A 22215-nucleotide genomic window follows, 5' to 3' on the forward strand; every position below is an offset into this window, starting at 1 on the left:
GAAAAGTCATTAAGCTCGACCCGCGGACTCCATGAAATCTAGGTACCTTGTCCACTAAAGTTCTCCATTTGGTGACTGTTACAGTGGCCAGCCAGCGACGACTCTGCCTAAAGTTTCCCGCTGAGTATCCAGAGTGACCAGTAAAAGCTTAAATATTCATCAGCACAATGACGCGCCACAGATGAAAACATGCCCTGCAATGATGTGACTATTTTTGGGTGAAGAGGAATCAGGCACCAACAAGACTCTGGTATTTTTACTCGCTGCTTTTTCACAAGGAAATACGTAAGCAAGGATGCAGATTAGCCATACGAGAAAGGAGGATTGAGCCGCCGTAGCCGAGGTGGTCAGAAACTGGCTCAGCATCTGACATTCCAATTCAGGACGCAATTCTTCACCCAATTTCTGTGGCTGTAAGCAAAAGGACTTTTGCTCGCGTGGCTACGCCGCTATGCATTACTTTTTTCATTGATCGACGTTTTTGCACAAAAATCAAGGAAATAATTTATTCACAATGTGGCTGCTGCACGTTTACGTGTCAAGTTAGTTGTCTCCAGGCTACAAATCAAGGTTACCGGCACTTCTGCCAACGTCATTGTGTCTATTCCCCAGATTTTTCCATGGTGATAGCCACAGTGGCGTCCGGTTACCCGGCACAACGGCCTGTCTGCCCTAGCCACTGGAGCTTTTTCTAATGCGGTAGCTGTCCAAGATCTACGGGAGTGCTGTCAGATTGATTGACAGTTTTTACTTGGTTTAAAAGTTTGTTTGGGATGGTGCTCAGTTGCTATGGTTGTTACGCGGATTTCCCACTTTTCACGGCGGTGCTTATCGTCTGATTCTGTTTAAGGATTCGGGATTAATTCTGAGACATCTATTTTGAGATGTCGGTAGTGGAATTGGTTAGGGTCGGGACTAACGGATGACTCTCCCTTTCCGTGATTCTGGAAGTTCCGTCAAGGGTTCTAGACATATAGCGGTTCTTTCCGTTAATTCCAGGTGACCTCTTGGCAATTCGCTGGATATTCGAGTCTTCTCAAATAATCAAGTTGCTAACAGTAACAGAGTGTCATTTCGAAGTTGAAGCTGCATCCAGTCCTTCACTACTGAAATCTATGGCGTAAGGTATGCGAGCATCGTTCCGCTGCGAAACCGTCAACCTCCGTCCATACGTGTTTAGCATTGGCTGACAGCGTCTCTTGGTGCCGTATAACCTTATCCAAGACCTTGAGGCTCCGCTAGACTCAAGGGATACCTCTGCTGAAGCTCCGTAAAAGACAAGGGATAACTTATTGACGTTAGTGATTACCGAGTATAGCCTTATTCAATATCTTGCCAAAATGAAGATTTCAATTTTCAGTTAATATGATCTGAATCTACGGTGGATTATTGTCTTTACTCCTCGGCTGTCCAACAAGCAAGAGTCCGCACTGGGTCAGTGCAATCAGTAGAGCAAGAGACTTATACTCTGTCCTTCGGAAACTTCTCCTCCCGGGTATGGATTATTTGCGACGTGAGTGCTGCATTTGACTGCTCACCATTTGCAGATATGCAAGTCTCTTAGCCCATGGTTGAGAATCTCTCGCCAGTATGGCATCATGAGGAAGTGGAGATAGCGATGAAAATCATGCGTTGTGTATGGCTCAATATGGTTGCATCCCCAGCAAAATATTACAATGGCGGGGTTGAACGAACGTCAACAACCAAGATAAAGCCTTCATAGTCAATCATTCTTCAAATCACCTCTCATCAAATCCTATTGTGAAGAGCACATCAATTGACAACATCAAAATGGCCATTCAGAAAGTCGCAGTCGTTGGAGTGAGTTATTTACCCTAGAGGACCATGGGCACCGAACTAACTAAGCCAGGGCTCTGGTCTCATCGGATCAAAAATCGTGGACAGTCTCCTCAAAGCTGGTTTCCAAGTAACAGCTATTACCAGAAAAGAGTCTTCCGCAACATTTCCCGACAAAGTGATTGTGAAGCGAGTCGACATCACCTCCGTCGACTCCGTCAAGGAAGCTCTGGTCGGCCAGGATGCAGTGGTGTCAGCCGCCGCAACTGCTGCTGCTGGAAGCCAGAAGATCATTATCGATGCTGCAATTGCAGCGAAGGTTCCACGTTTCATTCCCTCAGAGTTCGGAATTCCGTCTCGTCAGAATCGCGACACCAAGATTGGAAAGATTCTCGGTGCGAAGATCCAAAACACTGACTACTTGATTGAACTTGCTGAGAAGTATGATTGGTTCTCTTGGACTGGTATTTCCAACGGACTGTTCCTTGACTCGGTATGTTATCTGACTTTGACTGAAACGGCAGCGTTTTCTGACTGGGTTGTAGGGTCTCAAAAGTGCAAGGGGATTCATCAACATCAAGGATCGCAAGATTCGCATCACCGACTCAGGCAATGAACCCTATTCCACAACTTCACTCGCCTTCGTCGGCGAAGCTGTGGTGGCTATTCTGAAGAAGCCAGAAGAGACAAAGAACAAGTATCTCAATATCGCCGGTGTTACGACAACTCAGAATGAGGTCCTGAAGATTGTCGAGAGGCTGACTGGTGACAAGTTTGAGGTTTCTCATGTCACTGGCGCTGAGTTGGAAAAGACAGGGGACGAGAAGATTGCCAAAGGAGACTTTAGTGCCTTTGGTAATTATCTCGAGCAGTTCCTATTTGCCGATGGTGCTGGCCACGCGTTGAAAGGTGATGAGAATGCGATTCGGTTACTTGGGCTGGATGAGGAGAATCTCGAGGAGGTTATCAAGAGTGTCGTAGCTGAGATCAACTAAGTGCCAGCTTAGAACAGGATACCTTTCAAATATATAAGCCATGCACGAAGTTCAATTTGAAACGTGTAACAAATATTTGGTCTATTCAGAACCCAGTATCTCGTTATATCTAGTTCTTAGCAAAGGAGTCAAGAAAGCGAATGGCGTTTCTCAAACTCTCAACATTAGGAATTCCATCCGCATCCGCCTTTTCAACATCCACATTTCCAGTTCTAACATCGAACCCATGTTCTGCATTCTCCGGGAAGTCCTTCATAACCTCAACACCTGCCTCACGAAGCTTCTTCTCAGCTACGATACTACAGTCAATGGTAACAGCAGTGTCGTTGACGCCATGGAGCAAGAACGTGCGGGGAATCTTGGAAAGATCGCCAAAAGAGAGAGGGAACAACCGTCGGTGTTCTTCGGGGATGGCATCGATGCCCTTGTTTGCGATCTCACGACTCAAACCGTCAACACCAGTCATGTAGTCTGGGAAGAGGGCGTCGATGTGGAGAGCTGAAGCAACTTGGAACCGTGGGTCTTGCTGGAAGTTCTCAGGCGGGGGATATCCAGATATGGCTTTCCGATCATCGTTCTCTTTCGTCCTGGGAAATTTGCTCAACACCGACGTGGTGTCAAAAGGCGGTGCGCCCCAGATATTCGTCCCAGGGGTGGTATATCTTGGACCAGCTGCATCGAGCATTCCATAGATGAGCAACAACGCATCTGGCTTTTGTTCAACCACATTCGCAGTCGCCAGTGCAAGATAACCACCGGCGCTAGAACCAGCCAGCAAGACAGGTCCAATAGGACGTCCAATTACGTCAGCCAGCGATGAGCGCACCCAGTTGTATGCATCGATGGAATCGTCCAGTGATGCGTGGGCGGTAGACTCTGGGACAAGACGATAGTCAGGGCTCACGAAGATCCATTTCCGAGCAGTGGCGGCATTGAGACCCCAGTACGGGGCAAAGCTATACCTGTCCCCGACGATCTGCGCCCATGTTAGTCAAGTTTGCAATTTGACTAGACAAGACTTACTAGGAATCCGCCATGGATGTGTATGAGAACAGTCGTCGGCGAACCATCGGCTTCCTCTGGGTACACGACATCAAGAACGATGTCGCCATCGGGCCCAGACTTGTACGGGATGGTCTTGTACGTGTAGCCTTTGAGGCTGGAGAAAAGAGATGTGGCCATTCTGAGGAGTTTCAGGAAGGGCTTTGATGTTTACTTCAAGCAATTGATCGTTGATTAAGATACAGAGGTTTTAAATATCGGTGAGGAGCTTTGAAAGATCTCTAGTAAATACGCGCGCGCTCGGGGAAGCTCGGTGTTCCCCCGCACCCCGACGCCGGATTACGTGACATCTATCCCACATGAATACCCCAGCGGCATGTCACCAAGTCTAAATAATTAAAGCAAACCCGGAAAAGCCTATTACTAAATACCCTCTATATTTCGCTGTGACTCATATTACTTTTCACTTTTTAGTCTTGTTCCGGAGCTTAGCGGACTTAAGATTCGGCTCCTTGCTTGTGAGAACGCGAGACTGATACTGTCGGTAGTATTCCGAAGTCCTGGCTGACTCGAAATAGGCGTGGTTCCCCAGACTTGTTAGTCAAAAACATCGCGAGAATATTTCTGCGACGTCGTGAGCCGGCCTGATCTCTCAGAGGAGAAAGCTACTAGACGGTGCTACAGTCAAGTCAGAACAATCTTCAACTGGTGATCTCTGAATGTAATCTAGAACTCCAGGCAGTATACATTCAATGCATCTATTAGTTTCTCAAGAACCATAATAGGCAGCCACGACTAACACCATTACAGAATTGACTAGAAGACTAGCAACCTTCAACGCCTCACAAAGCGGCGCCGCAAAACCAGATAACCAGATAGACGATGGAACACAATTACGTGAAAGAATACCCTATCTCTGCCTTCCCAACTTCCTTTCCTCGATAGTAGATTCGACAGACTAATACACCAACCTCATCGTCACTTAGACGGATCGTCAATGTGAGGAGTAGTTGATACCAGTGGATACCATTTGCATCTTGTATGCTCTTGATCTTGGTCTTGTCGATACCATCAATGGTATACAAGACTTCCCCAACTTTCTCGATTCCTAGCCATCGTCAGCTCAATCGTTCCTATCATGGTGGTTATACTCACGTTCGTTCTCAATAGTCTCAGGTGCCTCATCCAAGCTACAAGAGAAAAGGTCATGCGTATGCTTTCCGTCAAAGTATTCTGAGAAGTGTGAGTAGAAACTCGTGCTAATCTCGGTATCATCGTCGAGGAGGGCGCCCTATGTATCGTGAGTCTAACATCCCGTAGCCAACACCACCTGATGAAAACTCACCTTTGCGATCTCCCAATTCATGAACCCAGAGAGATTCTGCTCCTTTGTCCAGGGATCATTCCACAATCTTCGCTTATTCTCATCAAAGTTGAAATGCACAGCTGGATCATATGTTCGAGACATGGTATGTCCATAATGCCGACGACATTTTTTCTGTTTGGACATAGACCCTTCGACACCCCGCAACACAGCACCGCAAACAACAGCTGCCCAACTGGATATCTGTCAGTCACGACTGGATATTTCCTGCGAGGGGGGTACTTACGCTCCTGTCCACGGTGTCGTCAGCCGTATCTCTTGTTCGGAGCACCATTCAAGCAATCTCTCCTTGACGTAGGGCGACGAACCAAACCCACCAACCAGACACATAGTCTTGATTCGGGGCTCATTATCTCTTTTGACTTGATCAACCTGATCTTTCACAAGCTTGAGAATGACGTCGATAACTGGATCAAAAAGACTCTTCATATCATCTTTGCTCAAAAGCACCCAGTTAAAGTCAGGATCGTAGTACTTCTCAATCTCTGGAGTGACCACCAGTCTTCGCATTGGTAGGGTTATTTTGTAAGACTTCCTGCTCGGTGTGTCGAGGCTGAAGTCTCGTTTGTGCATCTCGAATTGGTCCATGAATTGACTGCCGGGCCCAACATGCTGTGGACCGAGGTCGGTGAATGCAGTTCCGAAGCGTTCGGAGAGGAGTTTGTAGAGATTGCGGTCGACGAATGTCCCGCCGCATTTACCGCCTGAGAGTGTGAGTATGATCGTTCCATCTGCAGATGAAGACTATTTTACCTGCTCCGATAGCTATCTCCCTCAGCTTTAGAGAAGGTGACTTTCTGACTACTTCTGATGTCGTGATATCCTAGACTTCTTAGCAAGATACAAGGCCTGGAGTAAAGTTGGACTTACGACAGTACCACCACCAAGATCACAAACCATCACGCCCGTGCCGACCTAAACGCAGTGTAAGTACGGACTCAAAAAGCCAGACGGCGCTACCTACATCAATAAGGTCTTCAACGTGATGAATACTGGACTTCAAAGCCATATGCGCAGCAGCGTCTGGTTCCGTAATTAGACTCAAGCGATCAATAGGCCTCGATGCAAAGCCAGCATCCAACGCCGCAGCCCTTGTAATCAGTTTCGCTCTCTCCGACCAAGTCGCCGGAACAGTCAGCCAGAAGTCAACAGGTAGATCATCAAGCTTATCCTCCCCGATCTTCTCAATGACAGCCTTCTTATACATAGAATGCATACCCTTGAGATACTCAGTGACGACGTCTTTGGCAGTTCTGCCAGATGGTAATCTCATAAGTCCATTTCCAGCGGCCTTGTTAAGATCAGGATCATCATACTCTGTCGCGAGTGCTTGATCATCGAGGAGGAGCTTTGTCCATGCGTAGGTCTTCATTCCAGGCTCGATTTGATAGCCCCACGCGTTCTCATCGAGATCGGGATTCTCATCTTTGAAGGCGACCCATGATGGAGCTTTATGGCAGTGTTCTGCGATGTGGGTTGATGAGCCGGGGTATTTTGTCCATGGGTGAATGTCTTTGAAGTCTGCGGCATTGGAGAGCGCAAAGCTGAGACCTGGTGTTGAGAAGATCAGCCACGGGAGTTCGTCATTGAGTTGCAGTGTGCTGACCTGAATATGTTGTACCGTAGTCAATGCCGACTATCAGCTTCGTCCTATTTCTCACAGCCAACATGATTGTCGAACGGATTTGTGCTTGCGCCCTCAACTGCGATATGGAAAAGAACTGTAGCTCACTCGACTGAGGCTCTGATATCTTGATGGAATGACTTACATCATGTTCAAATGGCCACCTGGTCCAGGGCGACAGCTTAAACAGTTCGCCGAGTTTGCGGCTGATCTTAGTACGCCTTACAGGGGTGGTTGAAATGCACAGGCGTTTTGCCGTGTACTGGCGTTTTGTCGGGGGCTCGGCCTTGCATATGCAGCCACTATCACGGCTGAAAAGGCTAAGGCTTACAGGGAGGGTAATGGAGGGGGAGGGGAAGCCAAACCATTGATTTCCCGCGAGGGGACGTCCATTTCGGGTTATAAATAGTGCTTTTGTTAATTGAGTCGGGAATGATCATATAATCACGCCATTCGATCAATAACGCTTTTTGACAGCATCACAATGGGCGGAGAATCTGAGCGACGATCTGGTGAGGATGGTCCTGGTGGAGCTCTGAAGGATATTGGTGACCAACTCCAACCAAAAAGTGAGGATGAGGGACCGTATGAGGAGGTATTCAGTTTTGAACTCGCCGTATTTCTCTTTCTAAGTTTGCAACAGCCGAGATACTCCAAGATCGATGACATGAGGCCGAAATATCATCCTCCAGCGGACTCGACCGTGTCTGGTGTCATGGAGACCGTGAAAACGTCGAATAATCACCAGAAGGTAAGTTCAAGCGACATTTCATTCATACTAGACACAGACTGAGAGATTCTCTAGCAAAGCCCTGGAGTGATTGGGCGTATCACCCAGTCCCTGAACCCATTCGGCTCTTCAGATCCTTCTACAACTCCCGAGAAAGTGAATGAGAAGTACCTGAGCCAGAAATCAGAAACATCAAGAGAAAAGAAACTTCAAAAGGAAGTAACCCAGTTACAAGCTGAGAAAACGTCTCTGAGCACAAGTCTCAACGATTTGGCAATCGAGTTTAATTTACAAACCAAAGATCTTGATAGCAAAAAGCGTCTCATCAAGCGATGGGAGGACTGGAAAGATGAGTCCGATGAGCTCTGGCGCAAACGAGGAGAGGAACTCAGGAAATCGAAAGCCGCTTATGATCGCTTGTTCGATGACTATCGCAAGCTCAAGCGGACAAAGGAAGATCTTGAAACTGAGCTCGATGAGGAAAGGGATGTGAACAAGACTCTGAGGCAAGATATCAAGAACCAAGAGGGAGTAGTGACTGAGGCGCACTCCAGGGCTATATCACTACTGGCTGGTCATGTCTCAAGCGATTTTCCTGACGATCAGGTTCGAACTGAACTGCAGGATCTGTTTGAGAAGTGCTCTGAGTGGTGTATGGACAATCGCTTGCCACGGATCACCAACGTCGAAGAGACGCGAAAACTCCTGCTAACCGAAGATATCGTCAACGATCTAGATTGCGAGGAGCATCTACGATTCGACATGACGCACAGAACAGCCACAGCGATATTGCTACAAGCTGCACTGACAAAAAGACTTGTTCAGATCTTTCTCGGCGATCCATTCTTTCTAGGCCAAAATTGCTTGTACAAAACAGCCCTGCAAGGAGGTTTGTACACTTCACAATCCCAGGCAACAAGGCAAACTGACACAATATCCAGGCGCCAGCGCAGAAGCCACAGTGACGTGGAGGATCCAGACTTGCCAATACCTAGAGCAAGCATTCCCCCCACACAAGCAAGCACTACAAACATGTGCCGAGAATTTCGCAAAGGCATACCAACCCCTCATCGAGCCCCTCGACAGAGAAAGCCTCACGCAGCTTACCAAGCTTTTCGAGACCACATGCAGCCTTGCGCTAAGACTCTGGAAGCTAAGAACCAATATCCGAATCGAAGCGCTAGGCGATGCCACCCTCCACCGGTTCCAGAGCATGTTTGGCGACATGGAGGCGCATCCAACAGTCGGTCTTTTGAAAGGTGATAAGCGGTTCGACGGCCGCCCGATTTGTGTGGTAGTGCGCCCGCGCATTGTCTCGGAGCCAGTGGAATCTGAGAATCGCGGGAGAGGCATTGTCTGGTCGCCTGCGCAGGTTTGGGTATCTAATTGGGAGGATGCAGGCTATTAGTGGATGGTGGCGCGGACTAGTGATTGATATCACCTTTTGGGTGTTCAGCTTGAAATGCGGGTTTTGCTGTAGCGCGGAGGTTGAAATAGAACGGTCGTTTTGTAAAGCTAGTGCTTATCGTTGACGAATAGAGTGTGAATTGCCCCTCATGCCATGTTAAGCTTGATTTTGGGTGTTGTAGGATCGGATATGTCGGCATATAGTGATTGCATCTGGTCTGCCTTGTTGTATTTATCAAGAGACATTCTCTTACTCTTAAGTCTAGACTGGAAACTGTAAATTAGTATATCACACTTATTGAGATCCCTGTAAGCTTCCATCATGACTAAAGTTGCCCAGTCTTTGCCAGAAGCTCCGTCGGTGGGAACAGACACGTCGGTAAGCGATGAGTCGAAAAGCCCTCCGCCAGTACTGTTGATTGCGGTGATGGGAGTGACTGGCTCTGGAAAGAGTAACTTTCTTAGGCTCTTGACTGGCAGAGACGATGAAGATGGGCCCCAAGTCGGGCATTCACTTGGATCATGTAAGTCAACACTAGACCTTATTGATGATGAGCGAACATTAATCGCCAACAGGCACGCAGAAGACGGAAGCCTACGAGTGCCTCATCCAGGGCCAGCAGTTTGTCTTTTTTGACACGCCCGGCTTCGATGACACGTACCGAGGCGATGCCGATATTCTTGCCGATGTCGCTCAAGCTCTCAGCTCTTCGTACATGAACAACATCAAGCTCAGTGGAATCATTTACCTCCACCGCATCAAAGATGAGAGAATGACCAATGCCATCATGCGAAACCTCACCATGTTCCGTAACCTCTGTGGTGATGGCGCCTTTGAGAACGTCATTCTTGCAACTACCTTCTGGGATGAGCTGCAGGATGAGTCCAAGGGAGCTGCTAGAGAGCATGAGCTGATCTCAACTCCTGAATGGTGGGGATATATGAGCAACAAAGGCTCAAGAATTCGACGATTTCAAAACACTCGAGAATCCGCTCTTGAGATAGTCAATGAGCTAGTTGACCTCCCTGCCGTAACTTTGCAGATCCAAGAAGAGATCGTAGAGCAAGGTCTGGGAGTCGACCAAACAACGGCAGGTGAAGCTCTCAACGAGGAACTCAACAAGCTGCGAGAACAACACCAAGCCCAGCTCAACTCCATCCGCGAAGAAAAAGAACAAGCCATCAAAGATCGGGACGTCCAACTCGAGAAAATGCTCGACAAGCTCGAACAAGAGAAACAGCAATTCATGCGCCGTCTCGAAAGCGAGCAAGCTGCCCTCCACGCCGATCGCCGCGAACAGCAACGCCGCATGGAACAAGCCTTCAACGACCAACTCGTCCGTCTAGAGCGTGAACGCAAGGCAAGAGAAGCCAAGATCCAAGACCTGGAAACCCGACTAAGTACCGAGCGCGCAGATGCCAACGAGCGATTTCAAGCTGCTATGGCAGAATCGAACCGCATGGTCAGCGCGTTAAAGCTCGAGATGGAGCAGGCACGTGCGGAGGATCGGGCGGAGTATGATGAGACAATTAGGAAGATTGAGGAGAGGCAGAGAGGTGCTGTGGATGAGGCGGGGAGGTGGAGGGGCGAGGTTGAGAGGTTGAATCGGCAGATCAGGGATGCGAGTACCGCGCAGGTTGCGGCGCATGGAGTGGAGAAAAGGAGGATGGAGGCGAGGATTAGGGAGTTGGAGCAGACGAGGAATACGAGTAATACGAACTTTTGGGATGTGGTTGGGAATATTTCCAATGTTGCTACGGGGATTTTGTTACATTTGCTTTGAATCGAGCTAGCTGGTGTTTAATGCGCATGATTTCTCGGCATCTCAAACAATGGATCTGAGGGACAGGACCTCAAAGCATCCCCATACTCGTTCTTGATATGATCCCACTCAGGAGCCGGATATGACTCCCTGATGATGCGGAAATCTTCCGATCCATAACCATCCCGACATATCAGCAGATTTCCTCTGCTCATTTGTTCAGGTCGGCCATAATCCCCAAACACGATGTACTCCAGGGACTTGATGCCCTTGTAAGAAAAAGCCCATTCAACAAATGCCCAGAACATAGGTTCCAGATACTCGCTACTATGAATCTCCCCTTCGTCCACTGCTGGTGTATCATTGAGGGGTTCATCGTCTATCATCACCATAATCCCCCATGATCGAGATGTGTACTCCATGTTCTTACGCGATTGACGAACATGAACGATCCTAAGGCAATCCTCTCTGGAAAATGGATTCAATACGTCCAGCTAATAGATCAAAGTCAGTATATGAAGATAGTAGCGCCTGACTGCTTACCAGGTTGATAGGTTCACAAGACAGCCCGATGAAGTCGAGATTCAGGTGATAGAGAGGAGATGAAGTCGGATCATCCCGATACCCTTCCTTATCACGCTCACTAATCATCATATCCGGCAAGTCCGCCCAGTCTTCCAACTCACCATCTTCTGAATCTCAGTTGGAGGGGCCTGAGCTCAGATAACCTCAAAGTATTCGCCGCTGCACTCAAAAACAACAAACCGCACCTTCAAACCTTGGAGCTTGACCTTGCCGACTGGCCGCATATGCGAAAGGCGCTAGGCTATCGAAACGATGCAGAGAGTACACGGATTGCTAGCAAGAGATTACATCGACAAAATGGTTCTTGGTCTCGACATACGCTCTCCGCAAATCACGTTTCCCAACTTGCATACTCTAGTTCTAAGCCACGTACCTATGACTACAACCCTGGTACAAGCTATTGACTTTGAGGTTCTCAGATCTCTAACAATCATGTCATGCCCACACTGATACATCTTTGTGCTAGCAGTGGAATGGCGCCAAGTCCCAGTCAAATTAAAGAAGCTGGAGATTCAGGAATCATGGCCCCAGGCTGGTGCAGCAACCGATGTTGAACACAGTGATCCAACGGAGATTTTCTTAGATTCTTTCCAGGGCCTGGAAAAGTTCTATCTTGACCAGGCCGGCGCGGTAGTTTCAAAGTATACATGGGAGAGTGTTTACCATCATAGCTCTACACTAAAGAGATTTGTGAACCACTCAAAAGCGGATAGGTCGATCTTTTGTTCGCCGGATTTGTAGCGTTGACAGAATGGATGTGTCGTTAGCTTCAAATTACTAAGCGTAGACTGTTGACGGGTGACTATGCCGTTGGTTCCTAAAATGGGAGTCGGTATACACGTTCCTAGATCCCAGCTTGGTTTGGTTCTGTCAGTCCTTCTTCCCAGGATTGCTGCAGGCAATCGACAAACCTGAACGATGTTAACTGTTCCTTCTCACATTTTTCGAGGAGTGAGAGAATAACTTCCTTAGACTTCATAAAGGAACCGAGTTCGTCGACGGTTTCCTCATCACTTGCTTCTTGACAGGTTTGCAGTCTTCGATCATGCGGACAAGCTCTTGCATTGTTCTCGGTTACAAATCGTAGACCGATAGATTTCGGAAAGACCAATCTGTCGACCGGAAAGCCGTCGATATCAATTCCATAAGTGTCGTTCTTACTCCATGCCGGAATTACTACAGATTCCCAGAAGGTCTGCAGAGTAGAAGAATGGAAGTGTTTGACGTCTGGGACAGATTCTTGACGTCTTTGATAGATATCTACAATGGTAAATTATGAGATTCTATGCGATGAGAATAGTATAAGTTCATCTTACCTCACTGATGATGAGTTTCAAAAGCTCCTGGGGTAGTCGTTCGAACATTTTCGCGACATGGTCGGTTGAGGTGAAGGTGACGTGAGAACCTCACGCGTGATGCATGCCGTGAAGCTGACACTGTCCAGTCAGTCACAAACGATAAGAGTTATTGTGGCCCCAAAGATAAACAATCTCATCAATCACGTCACTCATCGCGCCAAGCTCAAATCTCATATTCAGTCATTATTGATCTATTATTCATATCTAGATCATTCCAAAACTTTTATTTACCTCTCACGGTTGTAAGTAGGAGCAGGCTTGGGCTTGTTATCGAGAATCTTCTCAATCTCCTCCAAAACCTTATCATCGATCTTCTTGTAAATCTCAAGCGCCTTGAAGTTATCCTCAAGCTGCTCAACCTTTGTCGCACCAAGGATAACGGTGCTGACGTTGGGGTTCTTGAGGGCCCAGGCAAGAGAGAGCTGAGCGACGTTTCCGCCGAGACGCTCAGCGACTTCGGAGAGCTTCTTGACCTTTTCGATCTTGGCCTTGCCGGCTTCGCTTTGCAGCTCGTTGACTGTGTTCTCGAAGAAGGCTTTGTTGGTGGCAAATCGTGAGTCCTCGGGAATTCCGTTGTTGTACTTGCCGGTCAAGAGACCGGAGGCGAGAGGGGACCAAATTGTAGTGCCATACTCGAACTGGTTGAAGAGGGGAGCGTACTCGACCTCGAAGCGCTCACGGTGGAAGGCGTTGTATTGAGGCTGCTCAACGACTATATCGCCATCAGTATCTGTCACAACCTCCAGTCATCAAGGGACTTACCAGGAGCAATGAGGTTGTAGCGCTCAGCAATGTGAGTAGCCTCGGTAATCTGAGCAGCGGTCCACTCAGAAGTACCCCAGTAGTAAGCAAGGTTCAGGTTGCGAATGACCTGAGTAAATCCCTCAACAATCTCCTTCATGGGAGTAGCGTAGTCGGGACGGTGAGCAAAGACAACATCGACGTAAGGCTGCTCAAGACGCTTGAGAGAGCTCTTGAGACCCTCGACGACGTGCTTGCGGCTGAGACCTCGAGTGTTGGGCTCCTTGCGGCCAGTACCGAAGAAGACCTTTGTGGTGAGGACGTACCTAGACGAGTCAGTATAAATCGAGGTTTTGGGGCCTGGGGTATTTACTCATCACGAGGCCAGCCGAGCTCCTTGAGGGCACGACCCATCTCAACCTCAGATTCACCATTGGCGTAAACCTCGGCGGTATCAAAAGTGTTGACACCATGATCCCAAGCCTTCTGAAGAATCTGCTTCACGATATCGCCCTTTTGCGTACCGCCGTATGTCAACCAGCCACCAAGACTGAAGACACTGACCTTGAGACCAGTAGGTCCCAGGTGGCGGAACAGCATGTCCTTGGGGTCGTAGGCGGTTTCAACAGGCATTTTGGCGATTGACTTTGGGTGAGAAGAGATGGAGATGAGAGTTTGTAGGTAGAAGGAGGGGCGTTTTTCTTATATAAATGGAATTGATGTCATTCTGGATGGTCCAAGCGAAATGAGGGGTATTGAGATGGTTGATACAACGATGATGGCTCCACGCAAACAACTGACGACAGTTTAGCGTAGCAGCTCTCATTCCCAAGCCAATCAGAGGACCCAATGCTTGGAACTATCCCCAGCCTCAAACAGGCCAACGTCTTGTCATTGGGGCGTTGGTATTAATAATTCAAGATAGCGGGGCATAGGCCGGCGAACAGTCACTTCCGAGCTTCAATGACGCCTACTGCACTGGAGTGATGGAGTTTGGGGTTTAGCACTACACACACGCATTCTTTCAGTTGCCTATTGTGCTTGGTGTCATCCGGGTTCTTTTTAAGTGCTTACACTGAGTGCTTCTTTACCGTTCCATTTACCGAATTGCTTATGACATCAAGATATGAGGGTTACACTAAAGCCGAGCCTAAGTCCGGGCTAAGACCACGTTTTCCCCTCATTGAGATGAACCTTGCTATCTATCAAGGGCATCGATGTTTTATTGACCGAGGTACGCACTGACCCAGTTATCTTCATCGCCCCGCACAAGCTCATCATTCCAAACGTCGATAAAACACTGCCCGTGAAACCTCAGCGACTTTTGCATGTTCCTAGGGCAACTCGCATGCCCTTCCACATAGGCGCCCAAGCACCAAACACAGCAGTGACACCTGTACAGATGATCATGGGTCCGTATTGCGTCGCGTAACCTAGTGCCTCGCTGGACAGATGTGCTTTTGCTTGTAACAATGCGCCGCTTAGTGGCCCAGCGGTGACAAAGCCGATACCTCGTCCGCCCATGAGCATGCCGAAAATGAGAGCTGAATCTGCGGCGGAGTCGTCTTTTTGGATGTCGGTTGACATGTTGGACCATGTTGAGCTAAAGCCGCCGGCGAAGAAGCCGTAGACAATGACAAACACTACCAGGTTTGCAAGGTCGAGCGATAAACCCCAAAGAAGCCAGATTGGCAGGGCACTTCCTATTGATGCGATTGTTACGGCTTTTGTTGCTGAGAATTTGTCCCCGAGCATGCCGTGCACGATACCACCGGGGACGGATGCTACAGAGAACAAAGCAAGAAGGATAGGACCGGTGATACTTGGTAGACCGATCGTTGATGCGTAGCTGGCTAGGTACGTGCTCGGCATGAGATATCCAAGTGACTGTATGATCACACCGGCTTGCATCATCCAAAAAGATGTATGGCGGAGGAAGCGGAAAGATAGCGGTTGAACCTGAACCTGAGTGTGTAGTGGGATTCTTGGTTTGATGAAGACCAGAGTTGGGAGTGTCATTGCAGCTGATGCACCAGCCCAGGCTAAGAGAGTTGCCTTGAGACCGATTCGGCGAAGAAGAGCATCAAAGACAAACGGCATGGCAATACCTTCATCTTGTCAGTAACAACAACATGGCGGAAGCTCGAGTCATACCTGTCCCCGACTTGCCAGCCCACATAACCCCCAGCGCCATCCCCTTCCTCTCAACAAACCACTCATTCATATAATGCGAAATCGGACAAAACAGCAGTCCACAGCCAATAGAGTACAGCGCCCCCTGTGTAGCAATAAGCCCCGCAATAGTGTTCACAAACGCTGACGCAGTGAGACTAGCGACCGTCACTGCAAGACCAAGCGGCCCGCAAAGGTGACGCAGCCGCGGATACCGCGTGAGGATGAGGAAGGCAAACGGCATCATGAGATACATTACACCCTGTTGTAGTGCTCCGATGGTGGCGATTGTTCCGGACGATGCTGTGCTGATGGGGCTTCCTGGACGGCTGTAGTATTCTTGGAAGATGCCAAAGGAGACGGAGTAGCCTGTTGTTTGTTAGTGTTGAAGTGTGATGGTGAGGAGGTTGGCTACCCCAGATTGGTAGCTGTGCCATTGTACAGCACATCAAAGCTAGATACGCGTCCTTGCCGCGGTCTGTAGGTGGAAGTGAATCTGTTGGTGACTGAGAAACACCTTCTTGGCGTTCAGTGTCAGGCGGACTATCAGTCCCGCACCGCTGTTCATGCAGCGACTCCACGGCATAAGCTGTCTCCGAGGAAGACGACATCTTCACAATCAATCGTTCGATAGTAAGTAGCCAAGATTAGAATGAACAATTGCGGTTAGTCGGAAGGATTGAGGATGAAGGGTTGGCTTTTGAACGGATATAAGCTCAGAATGCGCCCTTGCTTTGACAGTGGCATTGACGTAGCCGATCGGGATCGGTTAATGATCGACGTGTTTGTTCTCTGTTTTGGGAGTTTGTGCAACACGACCAACACCATAGCAACGTTGCGAAGTCGGAGCACTTCACATCTTATGCAGCGTTTGCTTGTGAAAATGATATTGAGATAAGTATCTTGTATTTATTACTATTTATTCCTATTCGCTATGTGAGACATTGTATGTTTTTGTGCACACAATCTTGCTTTGCTGCAATATCGCCTCTTCGCTCGCATTATCCGATGCGCTTCCCATCACTCCACTGCAAATACTTCCGGTCGTAACTTGCGTCGTTCGGCTCACGGTATCAGGGTAGGTCGCAAGTTCCAAAGAACCACATGTATCGAACTGGGTATACCCTGTATGCTTCTTCCTCTGTAATTTCTGCAGCGAATCGCTCGAAGGAGGCTCGGAGCAGGCTGCGTCGCTTGAAGAGCCCATCCATTTCGGTGCGAAGCGTTTGAAGAACTTGCGAAATGTCGGCATGCAGCCGCATATGATGAAAAGGTTGACTTCCACGAATGACCAGACGTTTGCTGGCGCCGCGATCCATGGAATGTCTAAGGCTCCCAAGAGGGAGGGTAGATAGATCATGCGAATGATAGACGTTGTGACAGTTCTGCTGCTGTTAGTCGCCGATAGTGTTGTTCGTCATTCAGCTTACATGGTAGCAATGCTTAGCATGATGCCCAAGCCAATCTTCTGTCCTAGCGGAATCTTCAACCGGACAATCATCGGCATAGGAATGGCGAAGAGAACGATGTCTGAGATGATATTGGCGACAGCGATGATGATATACATGACGGCATAGTCAATACACTTTCCGGTAGCGAATAAGTAGGGATCCCATGCTGTCTCTCTTGGCTGGCATCCGAAAAGCAGCAGACTGGCGATGATAATAGTGTATAGAACAACGAAAGCGATTGTCACAAAGATCGTTCTTCTGAACCATTTCTGCGGCGATACTTGAAGGTAGAAAGTCAGGAGCGAACTTTTCGTGAGGCCGTTGCAGATAATGAAGGCTGGAGCGGCGATGTAAGAACTCTATGAGGCGTAAGAAGATTACCGTAGCATTGAGGTGGAGGTCATACCAGCATGTGCTTCTCGAAGACGTCGATGGGCATTTCCCATGCATGATGACATAGGCCTCCGATAGATATTGACCCTTGAGGTTTTAGCAGAGGCCCAAGACAACGATGGAGTGTACTCACATATCTGAGCCGACTGCATGACGACGGAAAAGATCTTGAGATCACAATGTTAGTCTTGCATTAATGATGCCTTTTTTTGCTTGATGCCTTACCCATGCTAGTGTGATCAAGACTAAGCCACCGGGTCAGCTACAGTTCCCTTAATTTGAGCTATCACATACCATCGTCAATCTTCAATCCTCGCGTTATGTAATACTTTACATATAGTCTCTGCAACAGACTTAGGATGGCTAGAGAGCCCAGGATGCCGAAGATAAGGAAATGTTTGAGTGCATCCTGCTGCTGAGGATTGTTAAAGTCGACGACATATCCTTCCGGCGGCGGCAGAAACGTGATCACACCGTTAGTAACTGGATAAGAAGACATTTCAGATATGATCTATTCATTTCTACGGAAAAGAGTCGTCTTGGTATTATATGTAGGAATGGTTACGATATGATCAATGCGTATGGTGTTGGTTCATTTCTATTCAGCAAAGGTCCGAAATCTTCACGAAGGAGCTGTCGAATCAGTTTGTTGAGCTAATTTTCGATAGAAAACGCCACCCGAGCAAACAGCTGCAAGTGTAGAGGTCTATAGAGCCAACAGACCTTGTCAATCTTGGTCATTGTACAGTCGTTACTGCTGCCTGCCTCTACTGATGTGGCTGCGAGGTGGATCGGCTGCAGTCGCTCGGAGCTTGACCCAGAAGCATCCGATTTACGTACTTGCACCGTCGGAGATCGTGACAAGCGTTGGTGGTTGCTGTTAATATGCATGTCTTATCACACCGATGTCTCAAATGTTGGCCCTGGTGATACTTCCAGAAATGGGTGTCAATAGGAGCCGGTAGTGCCTCCCATTGGCTAATCGAGCCAGCCATGCCTTGGCAAAGGAATTCGGACAAAGAGCAAATATATTTGACTCCAATGGGACACGGAAGACTTTCAGTCGATTGATTATTTTCTGGTTGGTCGTTGATGCGTGAATGTTGGATGCAGGAATGCGGAAGGGAAGTCTAGTGAAATGGAAAACCATGAGCTGATAACAGCTGGCTGGATGAACAGCAACCCAACTACAAAGTAAGACTCTCTTCACACTTCCGAAGGTCAATAGAAGGCTAGTCCCTCATCCTGCAGGGATGAGCTTGAGCTGAACATGGCTAATTGCAGTGTCGTTATTCGCTCCAGAACCATGTTGGTCGAAGGAATCCGACACTAATTGCCAAGCGTTTGGAGATCTAATGCAGCCCATATGTCTTATCACATTCTACTTCCGTCTCGGTATTAGTTGCTCTCATTCATAAAGCCCCCCCTACATTCATGAGCATGTTTCGTTGCAGCCTTCATCCTCGAGCATCTCCCCCGGCTCTGTATAGCCACTACCTCTTACCAAGATTATCAACATGAACCAACTCGCTTCGCTATTACTTCTCGCCTCTGCCCTTTCCGGCAATGCAGCTGCATCATCTAAAGGCCCTCCATCAAACACAGGCCTGCTACAGATGGTTACGTACGTCAAGCGTAACCCCAACATGACGCTCGACGAATTCTGGCAGTATTGGGATACCCAGCATGCTCCCAAGGTGATCCCTCTAGCAACGCACTTTGGCATCGCTCGATACCAACAGGTAGGTTTGACCCTATCCCACTCCTGTGGTGTCTCTCTGTGTTTGGATCGGACTGACATCTTTTTTTCTCAGGTCCGAGTCTCAGGGAAGATTGTCCCGACCGATGCCGGCGCCACCGAGCCGGTATCGAATAACCTCGTGGACTTTGACGGGATCGCCATGTTCCTTTACGAGTCAGCTGATGTCTTGATTGATATGCTCTCTCATCCTTACTATGTCAACGTCGTTGAACCGGATGAGCATGTCTTCATTGACAAGTCAGCTCATGGAAATGGCATGGTCGCTACATACATCGGCGAGCATATCGATGCAGTGGACGATGCCAAAAGTGTTTGGAAGGGAGACAAGAAGACACTTTCGAAATACCAGAAGTTGTTCAAGAAGTATTGACCGGATGAAAGAGAACTGCATGATGGGGGGAACTTGACTATGGGCTCCATAGATATATAGTACATGATAGAGTTTTCCTCGCACAGAACACTTGGCCCCTCCAAGCAAAGATGCATGTGTCTCAAAGTGTATGTGTTTATCTGAGCCAGGCACTCTCAGCTCAGTCACTCGTCCTCATACTATCCCCGGATGCTTCCCATAATCACCCCAAAGGCCTTCTGACTGATCATAAACGTCGGCGCAGCAGGGAATCCTCCCGGCGTACGTGGGAAGATCGAGGCATCCACAACCCGAAGTCCATCAACGCCATTGACCTTGAACTCCGAATCAACACAGTAGTTTCTATCACCCGCAGGTCCCATGCGACAAGATGAAGTGGCATGATGACTAAAAGCGTCGTCCATGATACCCTGTCGAATACTGACGCCAGGCCGAGGCTCAACAACCTTGAATGGAGCGTAAGGTTTACCGGTAGCGTTGAAGATACGCATGGTATGCTCAACACCTTCCTGAATAGCCTGAAGATCCCTATCTCCCTTCTCGGCGAAGTAGTTGAAGTTGATTTCTGGAGCTTGCCGGGGGTCTTTTGAGCGGAGAGTGATTGTTCCGGCCTGGTTGCCTGGCTGCATCTTGACAATAGACCAGAACCATGAGGTTGGAGGGGCCTGCCATGTTGAGTAGCCTGGGAAGTATCCGCGAAATACAGTACCAGCTGCTCCGAAGAGGTATAAGTCTGTGTCGTTTGTCTCGCTGACGCTGGACCTGTAGAGAAGTGAAATCGGAGCTGCGCCTTCGCCGTAAGCCCCGGTGTGAGATTGGTTCCACTCTTGATAGCATGTGTCGTTGGCTTCAAGTGTGAAGGGACAGTTCACAAAGGGATTATTCTCCCATGGTACAGAAGCTTCGACGGTTACGCCACCTTCATAGTTGTCTTGTAGATATTTGCCCTGTCCATGTCAGTTGTATTCTGGAACCCTCAGATAAAAGACTCACCACTGCGGGGAGATCCATGATGACCGGGATGTCAAGACTCTCGAGCTCCTCCCTGGGGCCTATGCCACTGAGCTTAAGGATCTGGGGCGTGTTGAACGTACCACCAGCCACAATCACTTCTCTCGATGCGGTGACGTTGATCAATCGACCAGACTCAGACTCATCATAGCGTTTATCGGCAGAGTACAACCCTTCGCCCTTGAGATACTCGACTCCATAAGCCTGCGGCTTACCATTCCGACCCTCTTTGAGCAGCACGCGGGTAGCCAACGAATGGGTACTGACAGTCAGGGGATACCAAGAAGAGCCATTTGCTGTTCTGGCAGTCATTGTCTCGTGTAGATGTCGCCAGGCACCATTTCGTTGTCGAATACTGTCTACATGGAGAGGTATTTGGTAGATGCCAGGCGAATATCGATCTTTGTCCAGTCGGTTGATGTCTCGTTGCATTAGTCTTCCAACTTCAGCGGCATCTTCGACTTGAATGCCTTCAGTTTGCTCAAATGCATGCTTCAGAGATTGTACGACGCCGGGACGATCGGTGATGTAGGAGATGTTGTTCCGGTTGCTCTGTGGGGCTTGTCAGTGAATCATAGCCCTTGCACCCCGGGTACGTACCTGGATGAACCCGTCAAAGCCGTGGCCAGGAGTCCCCTCGGGAGCATAAGTGCAGTTTTCAATCTCAATGAACAGCTCTCTCATCTTGTGAAACCTCCATGACTCGTCGCCGGTAAGCTCAGCTATAGCATCCCAATCATTATCAGGTGGCAGAGCAAAGTTCATGGCATTAAGCTGAGCAGAACCACCAAGTGTAGCCCCACGAGGATACAGTATACCGAGTCTATCGAGTCAGAACAGGTCCCTAGCTAAGGAGGAAAGGAATGGCTTACGGCTCGGCACCCTCGGGGGGATTAAGACCAGGCCACAAAGTGCCGTTTGATAGTCTGTATGCATATTTGGAGTCTCTGCGCGCTTGAGTCTCGTTTTGGTAGTGGTTCACGTAGAAGGACCATGACATGCTTGGATGCTCAGCGACTTGATCCGCCCTGAAGATTGTGAGTACTTATCATCGTCTAGAATAGCTCGATACACTTACATGGCGGGAATCCGCTGCAAGGGCGTGTTGCCTTGATCACCACCAGCCTCTATCAAGAAGACTGAGTGGCCTGCTCGCGCAAGATTTGCACTGGAAGAATTATCAGCAATGGTTTGCACCAGAGAAAAAATACTGACGCTAAAGTCCCTCCACCGGGCCCTGATCCAATGATGATGTACTCATATTGATCTGGAGGGCTAGTTGGAAGCGCAGTTGCTAGACCAGCAAGAATGCTCCAAGATGCAAGTTTCATAGTGCCGGATTATCAATGTTATCGTCTTCTGGGTTGCACAAGTCTTCAAGCTTTAGGACCTTCAAGTATTTATACTCATGTTGCATATCATACAATTGGTAATCCTGATCCTTCAGCACAACAACTTGCAGACAAAGCGGACCTTGGCTTCCGGCAACGCAGCATATTCATCATCATCACCATAGCCAAGGTGGCTGCAGATTGACTGTATTACAGCCTCATAATACCGATCATCGGGATGTTACTCGTATTATCCAATTAAAATCGATCCGATAAAGTCATTGTACAACCTTTTAAGCTTGTTTGTAGCGTCTTACATGGATGGAGTGGAGTGGAAGG

At 48.5% G+C, this 22215-nt stretch overlaps 11 protein-coding genes across 11 annotated transcripts; 4 read left to right on the plus strand and 7 right to left on the minus strand.

The window, feature by feature from the left end:
* Positions 1 to 1638: 1638 nt before the first annotated feature.
* Positions 1639 to 2811, plus strand: FOIG_16156 (uncharacterized protein). Its single transcript, XM_031217587.1, has 3 exons — positions 1639 to 1821; positions 1871 to 2290; positions 2343 to 2811. Exons 1-3 carry the CDS (start codon positions 1792 to 1794, stop codon positions 2790 to 2792), a joined length of 900 nt encoding a protein of 299 aa, XP_031052699.1. The 5' UTR covers positions 1639 to 1791; the 3' UTR covers positions 2793 to 2811.
* Positions 2812 to 2901: 90 nt separating this feature from the next.
* On the minus strand, positions 2902 to 3974 carry FOIG_16157 (uncharacterized protein; the record flags this gene model as incomplete). The annotated part of the gene is made up of 2 exons (XM_031217588.1): positions 2902 to 3768; positions 3816 to 3974. 2 exons carry the CDS (start codon positions 3972 to 3974, stop codon positions 2902 to 2904), a joined length of 1026 nt encoding a protein of 341 aa, XP_031052700.1.
* A 550-nt stretch (positions 3975 to 4524) lies between these two features.
* On the minus strand, positions 4525 to 6959 carry FOIG_16158 (uncharacterized protein). The gene is made up of 8 exons (XM_031217589.1): positions 6785 to 6959; positions 6143 to 6729; positions 6049 to 6093; positions 5932 to 6001; positions 5405 to 5882; positions 5140 to 5353; positions 4950 to 5085; positions 4525 to 4902 (listed from the first exon to the last, which is right to left on the minus strand). Exons 1-8 carry the CDS (start codon positions 6846 to 6848, stop codon positions 4688 to 4690), a joined length of 1809 nt encoding a protein of 602 aa, XP_031052701.1. The 5' UTR covers positions 6849 to 6959; the 3' UTR covers positions 4525 to 4687.
* Positions 6960 to 7286: 327 nt separating this feature from the next.
* FOIG_16159 (uncharacterized protein) lies at positions 7287 to 9017 on the plus strand (the record flags this gene model as incomplete). The annotated part of the gene is made up of 4 exons (XM_031217590.1): positions 7287 to 7397; positions 7446 to 7553; positions 7608 to 8421; positions 8474 to 9017. 4 exons carry the CDS (start codon positions 7287 to 7289, stop codon positions 8938 to 8940), a joined length of 1500 nt encoding a protein of 499 aa, XP_031052702.1. The 3' UTR covers positions 8941 to 9017.
* Positions 9018 to 9261: 244 nt separating this feature from the next.
* On the plus strand, positions 9262 to 10623 carry FOIG_16160 (uncharacterized protein; the record flags this gene model as incomplete). Its single annotated transcript, XM_031217591.1, has 3 exons — positions 9262 to 9463; positions 9516 to 10501; positions 10558 to 10623. 3 exons carry the CDS (start codon positions 9262 to 9264, stop codon positions 10621 to 10623), a joined length of 1254 nt encoding a protein of 417 aa, XP_031052703.1.
* Positions 10624 to 10696: 73 nt separating this feature from the next.
* Positions 10697 to 11353, minus strand: FOIG_16161 (uncharacterized protein; the record flags this gene model as incomplete). The annotated part of the gene is made up of 2 exons (XM_031217592.1): positions 10697 to 11196; positions 11246 to 11353. The coding sequence occupies 2 exons, from the start codon at positions 11351 to 11353 to the stop codon at positions 10741 to 10743; spliced, it is 564 nt and encodes a 187-aa protein (XP_031052704.1). The 3' UTR covers positions 10697 to 10740.
* Positions 11354 to 12673: 1320 nt separating this feature from the next.
* Positions 12674 to 14305, minus strand: FOIG_16162 (uncharacterized protein). The gene is made up of 3 exons (XM_031217593.1): positions 13760 to 14305; positions 13408 to 13712; positions 12674 to 13357 (listed from the first exon to the last, which is right to left on the minus strand). Exons 1-3 carry the CDS (start codon positions 14017 to 14019, stop codon positions 12873 to 12875), a joined length of 1050 nt encoding a protein of 349 aa, XP_031052705.1. The 5' UTR covers positions 14020 to 14305; the 3' UTR covers positions 12674 to 12872.
* A 395-nt stretch (positions 14306 to 14700) lies between these two features.
* FOIG_16163 (uncharacterized protein) lies at positions 14701 to 16169 on the minus strand (the record flags this gene model as incomplete). The annotated part of the gene is made up of 3 exons (XM_031217594.1): positions 14701 to 15494; positions 15541 to 15927; positions 15974 to 16169. The coding sequence occupies 3 exons, from the start codon at positions 16167 to 16169 to the stop codon at positions 14701 to 14703; spliced, it is 1377 nt and encodes a 458-aa protein (XP_031052706.1).
* A 314-nt stretch (positions 16170 to 16483) lies between these two features.
* FOIG_16164 (uncharacterized protein) lies at positions 16484 to 17901 on the minus strand (the record flags this gene model as incomplete). The annotated part of the gene is made up of 4 exons (XM_031217595.1): positions 16484 to 16943; positions 16989 to 17368; positions 17416 to 17489; positions 17697 to 17901. The coding sequence occupies 4 exons, from the start codon at positions 17899 to 17901 to the stop codon at positions 16484 to 16486; spliced, it is 1119 nt and encodes a 372-aa protein (XP_031052707.1).
* A 1018-nt stretch (positions 17902 to 18919) lies between these two features.
* On the plus strand, positions 18920 to 19534 carry FOIG_16165 (uncharacterized protein; the record flags this gene model as incomplete). The annotated part of the gene is made up of 2 exons (XM_031217596.1): positions 18920 to 19144; positions 19217 to 19534. The coding sequence occupies 2 exons, from the start codon at positions 18920 to 18922 to the stop codon at positions 19532 to 19534; spliced, it is 543 nt and encodes a 180-aa protein (XP_031052708.1).
* A 179-nt stretch (positions 19535 to 19713) lies between these two features.
* Positions 19714 to 21876, minus strand: FOIG_16166 (uncharacterized protein; the record flags this gene model as incomplete). The annotated part of the gene is made up of 6 exons (XM_031217597.1): positions 19714 to 20481; positions 20528 to 21097; positions 21146 to 21368; positions 21418 to 21573; positions 21624 to 21713; positions 21761 to 21876. 6 exons carry the CDS (start codon positions 21874 to 21876, stop codon positions 19714 to 19716), a joined length of 1923 nt encoding a protein of 640 aa, XP_031052709.1.
* Between the last annotated feature and the right edge of the window lie 339 nt (positions 21877 to 22215).

This window comes from Fusarium odoratissimum (assembly GCF_000260195.1).
Source record: "Fusarium odoratissimum NRRL 54006 unplaced genomic scaffold supercont1.67, whole genome shotgun sequence".
NCBI lineage: Eukaryota > Fungi > Ascomycota > Sordariomycetes > Hypocreales > Nectriaceae > Fusarium > Fusarium odoratissimum.

Coding starts and splice junctions, on each gene's coding strand:
- FOIG_16156 (XM_031217587.1), top strand. CDS start 1,792: ATGGCCATTCAGAAAGTCGCAGTCGTTGGA. Junction 1,822..1,870: donor AGAAAGTCGCAGTCGTTGGA/GTGAGTTATTTA, acceptor TAACTAAGCCAG/GGCTCTGGTCTCATCGGATC. Junction 2,291..2,342: donor ACGGACTGTTCCTTGACTCG/GTATGTTATCTG, acceptor ACTGGGTTGTAG/GGTCTCAAAAGTGCAAGGGG.
- FOIG_16158 (XM_031217589.1), bottom strand. CDS start 6,848: ATGTTGGCTGTGAGAAATAGGACGAAGCTGATAGTCGGCATTGACTAC. Junction 6,002..6,048: donor ATCTTGGTGGTGGTACTGTC/GTAAGTCCAACT, acceptor TAAGAAGTCTAG/GATATCACGACATCAGAAGT. Junction 4,903..4,949: donor TGAGACTATTGAGAACGAAC/GTGAGTATAACC, acceptor GACGATGGCTAG/GAATCGAGAAAGTTGGGGAA.
- FOIG_16162 (XM_031217593.1), bottom strand. CDS start 14,019: ATGCCTGTTGAAACCGCCTACGACCCCAAGGACATGCTGTTCCGCCAC. Junction 13,713..13,759: donor CTCGGCTGGCCTCGTGATGA/GTAAATACCCCA, acceptor TGACTCGTCTAG/GTACGTCCTCACCACAAAGG. Junction 13,358..13,407: donor CTACAACCTCATTGCTCCTG/GTAAGTCCCTTG, acceptor ATGGCGATATAG/TCGTTGAGCAGCCTCAATAC.